The 15,761-nt window shown below is 37.0% G+C and overlaps 1 protein-coding gene across 1 annotated transcript in view; it reads left to right on the top strand.

The window, feature by feature from the left end:
• Window positions 1-300: 300 nt before the first annotated feature.
• Window positions 301-15,761, top strand: part of MGAM (maltase-glucoamylase) — a 123,715-nt gene continuing 108,254 nt past the window's right edge. Inside the window, exons 1-6 of the mRNA XM_069087400.1 lie at window positions 301-418; window positions 2,846-2,997; window positions 9,285-9,402; window positions 11,642-11,751; window positions 12,814-12,965; window positions 14,570-14,741. Of these exons, the coding sequence (XP_068943501.1) occupies window positions 301-418; window positions 2,846-2,997; window positions 9,285-9,402; window positions 11,642-11,751; window positions 12,814-12,965; window positions 14,570-14,741 (822 nt within the window). The remainder of the gene's footprint in view (window positions 419-2,845; window positions 2,998-9,284; window positions 9,403-11,641; window positions 11,752-12,813; window positions 12,966-14,569; window positions 14,742-15,761) is intronic.

Raw genomic sequence — 15,761 nt, forward strand, 5'->3', positions numbered from 1 at the left:
GGCTTTTTCTCATTGCTTCTAGACTAGGGCCATAGTAGAAATACCTCAAGTGTAAGAATGTATACTTTGATTGCTGCAGTTAAAACATAACTGTATATTTTAGGTAAGGTCTAATAAGTAATTAATAAAATAAAATAAAACTAATAAATAGATTTTTATTGACTATCTCTCACATGTAATATAGAACCACAGAATCTCAGAATTGGAAAAGGCCTCCAAAGTCACCCAGTCTATCCCATATCCTCTGTTACAGATCCCCACAGCATCAAAAACTCTAATCTCTTTCTCCTTCCTGTTTAGATGGCGAGGAAGGCTTTTAGCAAATTGGAGATAGTACTAAGTGTTCTGTTCCTGGCATTGTTCATCATTTCAGTTGCCCTGATTGTGCTTTTGGCTACGGATACCTCGGGAGTGAAAGGTAACAAGACAAAGAAGTGTGACGTAATTGCATTGTGATCACTTATATGACCTAAGGTTTTCTAGAGGAGAAGGTGTCTCCCATTTATTCTCCAGAGTAGTGATCCCCAAACTTGGTCTTCCATGAAATATGAATATAAGCTAGGTGTGCAAATATCATTGCTAAGAAATACTTTCTCTTCTAATATATTAAATACAAAACTAAATGTCAAAAACATTTTATATGGAATTTTGGAGATATGAAAAATGCTTAATTTCCTTTTTCTAGCACTAAAATATTTCTTCCTCACTCTTATTCATGGGGTATTTCATGTTTCCAGGTTTTCCCATACATCATTTTTGGATGGTATCATATTACATGCCTCAAAATATCCCATTGCCAAATAAGTTTGTTAAGTACTACTATTAACAGTGTGCAGATTTTGACATCACAGACTCAAGGATTCCATATCACATTTCTTTTTCATCCTTCACTTAAAATGGTATTTTGACTTATTAAATGTTTGTTAAATTTATTGAATAGCATTAATGACAACAATAATTAATACTTTTCATAGGAAGGATAGGATAAGTGTTTATATAAATAATAAATATATTTAAGCAAAATTTACAATTCCAAAATAGAGGGGGAGTCCTTTAATTATCTAAATATTTTGTCTTTTGGATATGCCTATATGTGAGAAAAAATGATTTTCCTGATTTACCATCAATAGTGGACTACATTACTTTTCTAATCCTGGGGTTGGGTTATGCTAAGTCATTCACATTTTCTCAAACTGTCCTCTTATGATGGATGGCACATATTTGTGAAATAGTTGAATGGGAAAACAGGATAGTTGGTGGGTAGGGAAGGGGTTTCTCCATAATACAACAGGCAGAAGATAAAATCTGGCATAGTTAATGGATCGTTGGCCAGAATTCTAGTCAGGAAGACTTGAGATCATGTCCTGCCTTGGACATTTACTAGCTGTGTGACTGTGGGCATATAGGAATTGCAGAAGAAGTGACAACCTGCTTTGGTAGAGGGAATTTCCTCATTCTGAGTTCCCCATACTAATGAAATAAGTCTGGCACAGTGCTGAGTGCTGTGTATACAAATAAGAGCAAAGGAAGACAGGCCCTGCCTTTAAGGAGCTTACAATCTCTTTTGAGAAGACAAAATCCAAAGGGAAGCTGAAAAGCCGACAGAGAGGCACTTCAGTCAGAGGGAACCGAGAGTGGGGATGAGGTGGAATACCAAGGCTGATTGCATCTTTCAGGATGAAGTTTTCTTTTCTCTCTTCTTTTTTTGAAATATTAAATAAATGTATTATATAGTTTAAATGACATAAAATTCCTATGTAAATATAAGTAAAAATGTTCATCAAATTCCCAGAGAAGGAACTCTTTTTGGATCCTTTCAAACAAAATTTATGTTCATCTTGTCTAGATTTGATTTATCTATTAGTGTTTCTAAGAATAGCTTTCCCAATAATGAGCTTCCTGAGGGCATGGTGAAGTCAGAGAAATTCCAAAGGAGTGCAGCCAGGTGACAAATGAGGTAGGTTCTGAGATGATCCTCCTCCTTCAGTGGAGGTTTGGACGTTCGTGGCTATGACCTCCAGAAGGTGGAGTACCCAAGCTGATGGGATCCTGCAATGTGATGATGTCGTCACCAACAAATGGCAAAGTCTGGTCTCCATCCCTGTATTCATATCAGCTCACTGTGGGACATTGAGCAAGTCACTCAAAGGGTCCCCTGGCTTTAATTTCCTCATCCATAGAATGAGGGGGTTAGACTCAGTGCCTTTAAGGTTCCTTTGACCTCTAAATCTATGATCCGATAACCTCACATTTTATTTTAACACTCTGAGGTTTAGAAAGCACTTAGCCCTATGACCAAGGTAGTAATACTTTTATTATTCACTTTTCATAGTTGAGGAAACTGAGGTTTAGAGATATTCAGCTGATACATGGCAAGTCTGGAATCGGAACCCAAGACTCCTGGTTGGGCAACTACATGGTACAGTGAATAGATTATCAGACCGAAGTCAGGAAGACTCATTCAATTGGGTCTCAGATACTTACCAGCTGCATGACCCTGGGCAAATCACTGCACCCAGTTTGCCTCAGTTTCCTCATTTGTAAAATGAGCTGGAGAAAGAACTGGCAAAAGCATTCCAGTAACTTTGCCAAGAAAACTCCAAATGAGATCATGAAGCATCAGACAAGATCGAAAACAAAACACTACTGATTCCTCTACACAAGGCTGACTCTAAGATAACATGAATTTATGGAATATATAAGTACTGAGGACCACAGAGTAAAAGTAAAATCATCAAAAGAATTAATCCACCAAAAAATGATAAGTACTAAGGACAGAGTGGGTTTGGAAGTTTTTTGACTTGAATATTTAATTTTTTTTTCCTTTTGACACTTGTCTTATTAGTTGATTCAGGAGCCAGCACTACTTCAAGTCCTGAGACAACCGGAACAACAGTGACCCCCACATCCACCTCTTCCACGACTTTAACTCCAGAATGCCCTGCAGTAAACCTGTCACTGAGGATCAACTGCATCCCTGATCAATTACCAACACAGGTCTGTTGTAATACACAGTTTTATCCTTTAGCCTATACAGTCTAGTTGTTCTTTAGACTTATTCCTCACAAACAGGGTGGTAGACGTGGAAGGGACCTTAGAGATCATCTTGTCCAACACTCATTTTACTGATTCAAGGGCTAAGAGGTGAGGAGGCATTAGTCCTCTCCTTAAGTTTGCGCAGTTTTGTCAGAATGCTGGTTGTTGGTCTTGTGGCTTAATCTTCTGTCTTTGGTTCCAGGATGATTCAGTTGGTTAGATGAGTGGGAGGGAGCGTGCCCTGATTCATGAGGCTGACCAGCAGCTGAAGTCAGGCTGAGTCTGAGTGGGTGAAACATGCATTCCATAGTAACGTGGTCACAATGCTTTTTCTGAGTAAACTTACTATATGGACGAGGAGAGTCAATTTCAAACTCTGTCATAAATTATTATTTATATGCAGATAACTCCTCAATCTATATATCCATTGTCCATTTCTTTCCCAAGCTCAACTAACTGCCAACTGGGCATCTCTGCCTACATGTCCCATAGGCATCTCAAACTCAACACATCCAAAATGGAGCTCTCCCTCTAAAACAACTATTCTTGCTAATGTCTATTTCTGTCAAAGGCACCGTGATTCTTATAGTAACCCAGGTTTATAACCTTGGAGTTATCCTCAACCCTTCCTTTTTCCTCATTTTCCCTGTCTATTCTCCATAGCCAAACAGTTGTCAAACTGACTTGATTCTACCTTACAACATATCTTAACCCTTTCCCTTTCATATCACTACCACTGTAGTTCTGGTCTTGTCCATGCTATCACAATAGCCTCCTAATTGGTTTCCTGTCTTCCAGCATCTCCCTTCTCCAATCTATTTTCCACATTGCTGCCAAATTGATATTCCGAAAGCACAGGTTTGACTATGTTATCCCCCTGTTCAAGAAGAAGCTTCAATAAATACCAATTATCTCTAAGATAAAATACACTCTTCTCTTAGGCAGCTAGGTGATACAGTGGCTAGCATGCTCAGCTTGGAATTAGGAAGACTTGAGTTTAAATCTAGCTTCAGATATTTACTAGCTGTGTGACCCTGGGCAAATCACTTAGCTTGTTTTCTTCAGTTTCCTTAATTGTAAAATGGGTACAATAATATGACCAACCAACCTCATAGGGTTGTTATGAGGATCAAGTGAAATAATATTTGTAAAGCCCTTAGCACAGAGCCTGGCACATAGTATGTATGTATGTAATGTAATTTACAAATGCTTGTAAAGGAGAACAATTAGGAGACTATTATATTAGTCCAGAAGATCTGTTAAGAGCCTAAAGTAAGGTGGGGGTAATGTGAGTAGAGAAAAGAAGATGGATGTGAGAGATGATAAGTTAGAAACAAGATATGCTTGCATATGTGGGGGTGAATAAGAATAAAGCATCTATGACAATACCAGGGTTACAAACCTAGGTGACTAGAAGGATGATAATGTCCTTGATAGAAACAAGGAAATTTGGAAGAAGAGGGAAGAGAAGGGAATAAGTATTTACATAGCACTTACTATCTACCAGACATTGTGCTAAGTGCTTTACAAATATTAATTCATTAATCTAAACATTCATTCATTCATTAATTCATACCAAGTAATTAATTCATTAATTTACAACATCCCTGTGAAGTTGCTAATGTTATTTAGTTGATTGTCACGTCCAACTTTTTGTGGCCCTCTGGAACAACTGCCCATGAGATTTTCATGGCAAAAATCTGGAGTGGTTTGCCATTTTCTTCTCTGATGAATCCAATGGATCCTTTTTATTAGTCAAGCAAAGATTAAGCAATTTGCCCAGGGTCATACAGCTAGGAAGACTCTGAAGCTGAATTTGAACTCAGGTCTTCCTTACTTCAGGCCCATTGCTCTATCCACTGAGTCACCTAAATAAATTTGGGAATAACAATAAATTCTATTTTGAAGAGATTGACCTTGAAATACCAATGGAGCATCTATCCAGATTGAAATGTCTACTAGGAAGTGGGTGATAAAGGGACTGGAGCTTGAAAGATAGACTGGGTCTGAATAGAGAGACTTAGGAATCAATTGTCTACATAGAAATGATAATGAAGTTCATGGGAGCTGATAAATCAGCAAGTGAATAAGTCTAGATGAGAAAGAAGGCCCTGGATTGAGTCTTGGAGTACACCTACCTTTGGGGGTGTGATTTGGAGGATGATTCAGCAAAGCAGACTAAGAAGGAACAGTCAGACAGAGGAGAGCCAAGAGAGAAAATTGTTGTAAAGACCCAGAGAGGAGAGAGCATTTAGGAGGAAAGGTGATCAACAGGGTCAGAGGCTATAGAGAATTTAAGAAGGATGATGATCAAGAAAAGGCCATTAGATTTGGCAAGTAAAAGATCATGGGAGACTGGAAAGAACAATTATGTAAAATGAGCCAATAATAATGCTTTTTTAATGGTGGTACGTTTGTAGATGGTAGTAATAGTAGTGGTGGTAGTAATAAGTCTTACAGGCAAAGAAAGATGCTTGCCAATGTTCATAACAAGGTTGTGAAAACTCCTAAACTCTCTAAAAAAGTTAAGACCATACCCTTTGACCCAAGGAATACTCTTTGACCACTTGGCCCAAAGGAAATTATATGGAAATAAATTTTCTCTCTATGCAAAATAATCATAGCCAGAAACTTTATGGTAGCCAGGAAGTAGAAATAAAATGGATGCCCATCAATTGGGATATGGATACAAAAACTTGTCTTGTATGGATGCAATATAATGTTATAGTGAAGTAAGAAATATTAAATTATGAGGCATTTGGAAAAAATGTGGGAAATTTAAAAAATGAACTTATGTAGTGAAATAAGTAGAATCCAGTGATGATAACAATGAAAATGAAGAGACCACTAAAAAGAAGATGAACTTTGAGTGGTTGAAAAGCCAAGAATGATTAACAAATAATAAAGCATGTCTCTCTCCTCTAACAAGTGGGGGACTATTGAGGTATAATGTTGTATCCATTATCAAACAACAATTATGTTGTTATAACCAATAATTCATTCTTATGGCAGAATTTGTTGCTTAATTTTAACTCTTTATAACAAAGGAGGATTTAATGGATCAGGGCAGGGTGGAGGTTTGTTGTTGTTTTCCACCAGAAGTTACAGATATAAAGACAAAAGTCACCAGTGCAATTTGTTTTAAAAGGAATTGTCTCTCCTTTCACAGTTTTCTCTTGGGAAGTCTAAGCATTGACTCCCACCCACTTTTAACATTACAACTGGCTGAACTTCAGATATCAATCTAATTGCTTGAAGATTACTTCCCTTTTCTTTTGTTTTATTGTTATCATATAGGGATAATAAAGTAATACTCTGTTAATACTTGATCATCTTTATTATTCTTTAAATGAACTTTGCTTTCTTTAATCATGCTTTGCTATAGATTAATTAGTGCATAGTTTTGGCATTCATGTATGCATCCCATTCGTGTTTTCCTTAATCAGAGTGTCAAACTGGATGCATAATTTATCACTACCTTTGACATGAACATCACCATTAGAGGACTTTAATTATGATCAGAGAACATAAGAAGTTAGAATTCCAGTCACGTACAAGGACACAGTGTAAGAGAGTTTGAAGTTTGGAAAAGGAGACTAGGAATTGCATTGAAGGATGCAGAATAGGTGGCTGGGTCGCCCAACAGTAAAACCTTTGCATTTCTTCTAAAGCTAAGATAGGACTAGATGAAAAAGAAGGTAAGAGTCAGGTGCTGTTCTCTAAAAGAAGACAGAATGCTGTAAATTGGGATGCTTAAAGGTGAAATCTGGGTTATAGGAATGGTCCTTCTAACACACAAAATCATGAATTTAAGAGTTTATAAAGGAACCACAGAAGTTTCCTATTTGAAACATGAATTCCTTTTACACTATGGAGGGGTAAAGATTTAGACCTGGAAAGGACTTTAAAGATCATCTGGCCCAGCTTCCTCATATTATCCTTGACAATTGGTCATCGAATCTCTCTTTGAAGATCTCTAGTGATGGGGAGCTCACTACTTCCTAAGGCATTTTATTTGATTTTTGTACAGTTTGAATTTCATGTAAGAATCACTTATTAGTGCTGCTTTCCTTTCTTTGCATTCCAAGTGGCTAGTGCAGTGCCTAGCATACATAGTAAGTGCTTAATAAATGGTTTTTTTTGACTGACTAATTAGAGAACATTGTGTTAGGTGCTGACGGAGATGAAAATTTAGATAAGACACAGTGCCTTTCAACAGAGTTTACTCTCAAGTGGCTATAACACACCTGCAGTGTTAGCCCTTGAGTCTGTGTTCATTCAATGGCCTCTCTTTACCACATCTATTAGAGAATTAGTGCTCTGGAATGACCTGGAGAGATGAAGATTTTCAAAGGCATATTTAAAATATGTTATTGTAGCACATTGCTTCTCTTGGTCATGGTGATAATGACTCAACTCAGCAGAGGCAAAATATAGTTTCTTAGGCTCTTCTTTCCCATGTGATACATACAGACATCATCCCATCTGACCCATACTTTCCGTTCAATTTAATGCCCTCAGCAAAGCCTGCTGCTTGTTGATCTTGTCATAATATGGTGGGCGTGGAGAGGAAATCCTCTTTCTCACATATGTCCATTGAACCTCTTGAAGTACTGTTATGTTATATATAGCACCCCCATCCCTTGGGATTCTAGCTTCCTTTCATTTAATAGCAGTAGCTATAATTCTTTTTGCCTTTTTGGTAACAGAAACATTCTTTTCTTTCTATTTCTATTCCTTTCCTAAGTCTATCTAAGTTCTCAGATAATCGGTAATTAGATCTTAATTTTTTGCTTCATTTTCTACAAGGAAAGGTTGGATAGATCTCCCAGGTTCCCTTAAGCCATGAGGTGCACTATTGACTTTAAATTCTCATAGTTGAGTCAGTTCTTGCTCAGGCCTGACTTCCTCATGGCAGCCCTTTACCACTGTAATGCATTGACCACCCAACACAGAACCAAATAAAACATCAGAATCATATAAATAAATAAATAAATATATATATATATATATATATAAAACATAAAAATTAAAGTACTTATTATGTGAGTGAAATCCTAGCAAGTTTTTACTTATCCTGAGCTGAAATCTGTTTAGTCATAATATTCACTAGTTAGTATTAGTTCCGCCTTAATTGAAAAGAGTTCAGTTTACAGGACAACCCCTGGCCCTTCTTAAGCACAATGCTTATTTACTATATGTGTAATGGCCACTAGTATTCTCCCAGGTATGACTGGCTGATGACTTAGAGAATTTTGTGCAAACAATTCAGTACTTCTTTTGCTAGAAAAATATAATTCTTTATTAAAACAACAGTTTAAATAAAAATTATTTGCTCAACTAAAGTGAAAATTCTTATTGAAGCAAGATTAAAAATATTTCACTTAGGCTTAGATTGATGTTTTTTTTTCTCATCTCAAATGTATTAAATATGTTCTTAAATTAATATTAGGTTTCATTTCTAGTTTTCCTAAGTTTATTGGGAGTATTCATAGCTCTACTCATCTCTTCTAATAACACTTTGGAATTTAAATGTGGCTTAATCTTTCCAAAATGTCTAAGTACTTGTACTTTTTCATCTTCTACATGCGGAAGAGAGAAAGATTGGACAAGAAATTTCACTGTATCTCTTTCCCCATTTTCTATATAAATTTGAATTTCATAGTCAAACATATACTCACTATCCTTTGAAATATATATATATATATATATATATGATATTATACTAAAGAATCCTTTAGCTGTTGTGTGTATATGTTTAAATGTGTCTGTATACGTATGTGCATACACACATACACACATCTATGATTCCTAAATGTACTTTTCCCCCCACTTCCCTTTTGAACCTTTAAAGATATTTTGAACTCATAGAGCAATACTAAAGTACAATCTCTTAGCCCAGTTATGGGTTACTCCTGTATAGTATCTGTCACAGTCTATGGTCAAAGAAATCCATTTATTTTAATGTCAGCCTGAGCCAGATATCATTAGCCATATAATTTTCTTTTCTACAAAAAACAAGTTAGAGAACCAAGTGAGGCAAAGGGAAATATAAAATGATGGATGATCTGACATTTTGTGTTATTTGTTTCATTCTTCCTCTGAATTGGTGACCATATTTCTCAAGAATCCTCATAACTGTAACTCATCTAAGACTCTCTGTATGAAAGGTACCTAGGAGAGGAGGTGAGTAGTGTTAGGGGGCCACTGTTGACACAGTTAGTCTGACATGCTCCTTTTTGTTCTAGGCCACATGTTACCAGCGTGGTTGCTGCTGGAGTCCTCAGGGATCAGTAAACATGCCCTGGTGCTACTTCTCCAAGCAGTATGGCTATCAGGTAGAAGGTAGTACAAACACCAATGCAGGTGAGTAAGCCCATACCCAGCACAAAAAAGAAATATCTATAACAGCCCTGGGGGTGGACTCAAAAACTATCCAGTAGATAGAACTAAAAGCATGTGGCATGCCTCCTTGTATTGTCAAATTTATTCACCATGGAAGGTAGATGGAACTTCTCATGGAAAAGGGTCACAATGGAGAAAGGCAATATTGGAGACATGATTTCAACTTTTAAGAAAAACCTAACTTATAAGTCAGGCAAGGGCTTTTGTGAACTGTGAAGCATTATACAAATGCAAGGTCATTTCTTTATTATTAATAATGGCAAAGACTAAGCAGAACCACCCCTGTCCCTAAAGCAAGGCAGGGTGGAGGAGACAAGGAAACATAAATTAACCCTGACCTCTGGAAATAGTATAATTCCTGTTCTTGGGGAGTTCCTAATCTTGAAGTTAACTTGTAATCTAGTTGGGGTGATAAAACCAACATACACAAAAGACTTTGGATCATAGACATGGAAAGAACGTTAGAAAGTAGTCTAACCCTTCCCCCCCCCCATTATTTTACAGTTGAGGAAATTCAGTCCAGAGATGTGAAGTAATTTTCCTAAGATTCCACAGACAGTAAGTGAAAGAGTCAGAATTAGAATAAAATCCAGTGCACTTTCCACTATAGCAAACTGCCTCCCTTAAACATACTAACAACAAAGCATACAAGCAGACGAAAGGGAGGAAAATTCAAAGTGAGTCCATAAATGCTGAGAGAACATGTATTAAAGGAAATCAAAGAAGATAAAGTGATTTCACAATGGATTTAATGCACCATTTGCAAATGGCTTTTCCCAGTGCCTTCTCTCTGAGATGGACATCTGTCCTCTCTCTCTCATTAACTTCCTTTAGTTACTTACGTGCTGCCTCCCCCATCACAATGTGAGTTCCTGGAGGCCAGGAATGGTGTTTCTGCCTTTCTATGTATCCCTAGCACATGATGTGATAAGCGCTTGTTGACTGACTGACCTTGATTAACACAGACAGAAAAATAACTGAACAGATTAGTATATGAATATATTGGAGTTGACTGTGTTATGATGAATGATGAATACACGGAATTTGGGAAAACATGGGAAGACTTGCATGAAGTACAAGTGAAAATATTTAGAACCAGAGCGGTAATTATAGTAGCATAAGCAAAAATAACATTTAAGGGTAGTTGTACTCAGGTTAATAGTATAAACCAGTCTTCGTGCTGTAGAAGGAAGAAAACAAATATTGATTAAATACTTACTATGTGCTTGGTATTATACAAATATTATCTTACTTGATCTTACAACCTTTTTGGGAGGCAAGTGTCATTATCATTCCCCTTTTACAAGTGGAGAAATTGAACTAGACAGAATTGACTTGCCCAACACACAGCTAGTAAATGTCTGTGGTTAAATTTGAAGCCAGGACTTCCTGACCCTGGGCCTAGGCCTAGCACTCTAACCACTATACCATCTTGCTGCCTCTAATCCTAGATAATGAAGCACATCTCCCTTTTCTCTTCTCACTAGGAAGGTGTGTGTGAGTGTGTGTGTGTATGGTGGTGGTGGGGAACTATAAGTGCATAGTGTCACACATCCTTTCATATATGACGGCTTTGTTGGATGGTGCAATTTTAATGTTTTTCCTTGTTACAAGGGAGAGTCCAGTGGGGGCTCTAGAAATTGGGAGATAATAGTGAAACAAACAAAAGTCATCAATAAAACTTTAAAAAATGTGCTTTGCTTATAATAGTAGGCCTTAATTAATTGTTTGTTGGATTGAATTGAATTGAGTAAGAGGATCACTTTCCAGAGGAAGCCTTTATTCATGTTTTTAAGGAGAGGAACATGGATTGGGTACAGAAGATTCAGCACCATTCCTGCCCTCCAAGTTATGACTCAGTAGTAGTATGCATATATGATAGTGTTTATCCATCTCTTTCCCATGTCTTTTGAAAAGCAGAAAACTTTCTTTTCTTTCTTTGCTCTTTTTTCCTCCTTCCCTCCCTCCCTCCCTCCCTTCCTTCCTTCCTTCCTTCCTTCCTTCCTTCCTTCCTTCCTTCCTTCCTTCCTTCCTTCCTTCCTTCCTTCCTTCCTTCCTTCCTTCCTTCCTTCCTTCCTTCTTTCTTTCCTTCCTTCCTTCCTTATTGTTCCCCTTCACATTTTGGGTATTTATGGGGAATTCCAGTGAGGTGTAATATTCCTTCAGGGCATGTCAACTCTTTCTGTTTTCCCCCCTTCAGGGTTCACAGCCCAGTTGAGCAGACTGCCGACCCGCTCAGTGTTTGGAAATGATATTGCCAATGTCATCCTTGAAGCAGAATACCAGACATCCAATCGTTTCCACTTCAAGGTTTTTTTTTTTTATTTTTTCTGATCATCTAATTGAAAGTGCAAATGTCCCTGAGAGACTTAGGGATTAATAGTAGCAATAAGATTAAAGGATCTTGAGGCTGGATAGGACCTTAGAAACAGTCTAATCCCAGTCCTCAATTTATAAATGAGATAACTGAGGCCCACAGAGATTAAATGACTTGTCCTAGGTCACACAGCTATTGATTGAGTAGCAGAGGAGAAGCCACAAATCACAATCTCACTATTATGATATTATTATTCCATTAAATAAAAACAAGATAATGGAAATTTTTTAAAATTAACATTGTCAGCATCTCCACAATCAGGAAATTATACCCATATCTCGCCATGTTTGATGAGTGAGATGTGATTGACTGATCATGTACCCTTTGTGCCAAGTGAAGTGTTATAGCAAGAAAACAACTAGGAAGTTAAGAATTTTAAAAGTGTTAGTACTTTTCACATAGTGAGTCTGGATGATTTTTATTAGGATAATAAACTCCCAGTGAGGAAAATATTTCTACCAATGCAGCTTAACAATTCTTATGCCAGTGATGGTTTTAGAGCTGCTTAGAGGCACTGTGCTAAATTCAGAACTTGAGCCCAGGCCTTCCTTACTGAACCTAACTCTCTAACTATATGTTGCCTTCTATAAAAAATTGATACATGTTGAATTCATTGAATTTAATTGAAAAGCTATCTTATAGAATCATAGTGTTAATTTGTAAGTGAGGAATAATTTTCATTTTCTTGAGAGACATTTACTTTAAACAAACAAAAATGGCTACAGAATATTAGAGGCCACCTAATTCAAATTGTGTCTGAAAAGGCATATCATCTAAATCTAACATATCTTCCCTTAAAGACCTCTGGTGAAGCCCTCCTGAAGCAGCCCATTCCATTTTTTACAGCTCTAAATATTAGGACATTTGTATTTGAAATAAGCTTAAATTTGCTTCTTTCTAAAAAGTCAAAGACAAAAGTTACCCTCCCCTTAAAGTTGTTGGGTTTTCTGAATGTATTTGATTTTAGTTTTCTTTTTGTTAATTCGTTGGGACAGATCAGTGACCCCAACGATGCCAGATATGAGGTCCCTCATGAACATGTCCGGCCATTTACTGGAAATGCAGCTAATAATTTGAATTATCGTGTGGAGGTTGAAAAAGAGCCGTTTAGCATCAAAGTTATCCGGCAAAGCAACAACCGTGTTTTGTAAGTTCTGTAAGCCTGTATGATGATTGGGACATTGGAGTATGAGTGGAAGACTCTAAAAATTTGAGAATGACATGATTAATCTTTAGCTTGGGAATATACACCTATAGCATCACTGTGCCATGGTTCCTGAATATAAGGTTTTTAGTTTTTGTTTTTCTTCCCCAGCCCTCTCTCATTTAGTTACTGGGTAGGGTAGAACCTGAACCTTTGTTTTGATCAGAGTTAGAGATAGAGACACTGATCTTGTAATTGAGAAGACAGTGTCTGATAGGTTATTCTTTGTCTTTTAAGAATCTGAGTGTGAGATGGGTTATGTTACTCTATCTCAGAGGGGACTTGTTAATTGGAGGATAGGATGCATTCTCAGGAGAGGGAGTTGGGCTGGTATAACAATTCTCCTTTATACTAATTTGCATGTCACTCAACCGACATTAACTTAGTGCCTCATATATTTCAAAACACTACACAGAAGATACAGAAGAAGAAAGAGATGGTCCCTGCACTGTGGACCTTCCTGGTTATAATTTGTATTTTCAGAAAGCTCTGGTTGTGAAGAAAGGAAAATAGACTATATCCTTTCAGAAAGACTTCCTGATTAATTGAGATTTGAAAGAAGGGGAAAATATGGATTTATGGAGGGCAAAGAGGATTAGCACATTTTAGGCAAATAAAAACACAAGTGGTATGGAGGTGGAAATGGGGAGGGAGAAATGAGTAAGGAAATGAGCTTTTCAAGAATAGAGGAGTTAAGTGGAGAGTAATGAGAGATTTAAATATGCTCCCTTTGGACCTAGACATATATATATATATGATTAAGGATGTAAATAGAGTATTAGAAAAATTAGATATGCTAGACCTATATAGATGACTAAATATGGGAATTGTGAGTATACACATATTTTCATTCTCATATGGCACTTCTATGAAAATTGCCCTTGCAGAAAAGGAGAAATATTAAGTGTATTTCTTGTTGATACCAAACAATAAAGTTATAATCAATAAAGGAAATTTGGAGAAAAGATTCAAACTTAATTGGAAACCAAATAATGTAATCCTAAAGAATGGAGTGATCAGAGAGGAATGAGAACTATGGTTGGTGAGATTGTGATCAGAGAATGAGGAAGAGAATTGATGGAAAGAAGTTGAAGGATAGGGTAAGAAATAAGAATTTGAAATGATAGGCAATGGAGAGCTAGCACATCTTATTAATCAGGGTGAACTAAGCTGAATGACATTTGAGAAAAAAAATGTTAATGCTTGTTTGGAATGAGCAGAGGCAGGAAGCAATTTCAGGAGGTGAAATAGCTATATATTTAAAGTATAATGATTGAGTGGGACTGAAGGACCATGGATAGATGGAGAAAAAACAATGTCTATGTCCTGGAAATTAATTGTGTAGAAGAGAAATAAGTTAACATAGCAAAGAATTAGGACAAAATAGGGACTATTCAGTTACTGAGATGTAAATAAAGGTTTCTTATGCAGAAGTGGCCTTTGCCCCTTACCTCGCCATATCACCCTCATATCTATTAGGCAGTTAACAACTGTTTATTATTTGTTCCAGTATAATCTCCTTTTCTCTCTTCTTCATCTGTGTCCAGATTTGACAGTGGTATTGGACCCCTCCAGTTTGCTCAGCAATATCTACAGCTCTCTATCCAGCTACCCAGTGCTAATGTGTATGGCCTAGGGGAACATGTGCACCAGCAGTACCGCCATGATATGGACTGGAAGACCTGGCCCATCTTCCCTCGGGATAATACCCCTAATGATGTAAGACTTTAGAAAAACTTTATCTCTAGCCAGATCTTGCAGAATCATAAAATCTCAGAATTCATCTTGTCTAACCTATAACTAAATATGGCTCCTTTCTAGTATATCTCTGACAAGTTGTTAGCCCCCATCCCACCCAACCCACAAATCAGCCTTTAGAATTTACCTAGTTATTCCTTTGCCTTTATCAATTATGAGGAAAATGGGAGTGACATACTTGGAATGTTGGATCATTCAAATTGTGGCAGTTACATATATTGTATTACCTACAATATATAAAATTACCATTTACTCAGTCTGTCAATTAAAAAGACTACTAGCTTAAACACTGACTGCAAAAAAACATACTTTCTCTGAGAGGTAAGGGCAGAAGGGATGTAAAAATATAGCAGAACCTATTTAGACTGGAATTAGTCCCTGGAATGTCTAGATTAATAAGAATAATAACTAGCATTTATATAATGCGTAAAGTTTACAAAGCACTTTGCAAATATTATCTCATTTTATCTTCATAACTCTAGGAAGGAAGTGATATTATTATCCCATTTTACATATGAGGAAACTGAGATACCAAGAGGTTAACTGACTTGCCCAGGATCACATAGTAAATAAATGAGGGATATATACTCGTCCTATGACTGTAGTGCATTCCATTATGAATACCAGCTTTGTTTATTTCTCTCTGCTTCTTTCAATTTCTAAGACTGGTGGTATATAAATAGGCAGTTTTTTAGTTAATCTTGTATTTGTAGGGGTGGCCAGGTGGCTCAACAAGTAAGATCACTGGCCCCAGTGTCAGGATGACCTGGGAATCGAATCCGGGCTCAGATACTTAGCACCACACCCAGAAATAACTGGCTGTGTAACCTCGAGCAAGTTACTTAACCCCAATTGCTTAAAAAAAAGGACAGTTTTAGGGGTGGCTAGGTGGCACAGTGAGTAAAGCGCTGGCCCCGGAGTCAAGAGGACCCGAGTTTGGTTCCAGCCTCAGACACTTAACACCCACACAAAAAAAATAGC

The sequence above is a fragment of the Petaurus breviceps genome, unplaced genomic scaffold (genome assembly GCF_028583685.1).
Source record: "Petaurus breviceps papuanus isolate PSGF00001 unplaced genomic scaffold, PetGlider_PUasm1.0 181, whole genome shotgun sequence".
Lineage (NCBI taxonomy): Eukaryota > Metazoa > Chordata > Mammalia > Diprotodontia > Petauridae > Petaurus > Petaurus breviceps.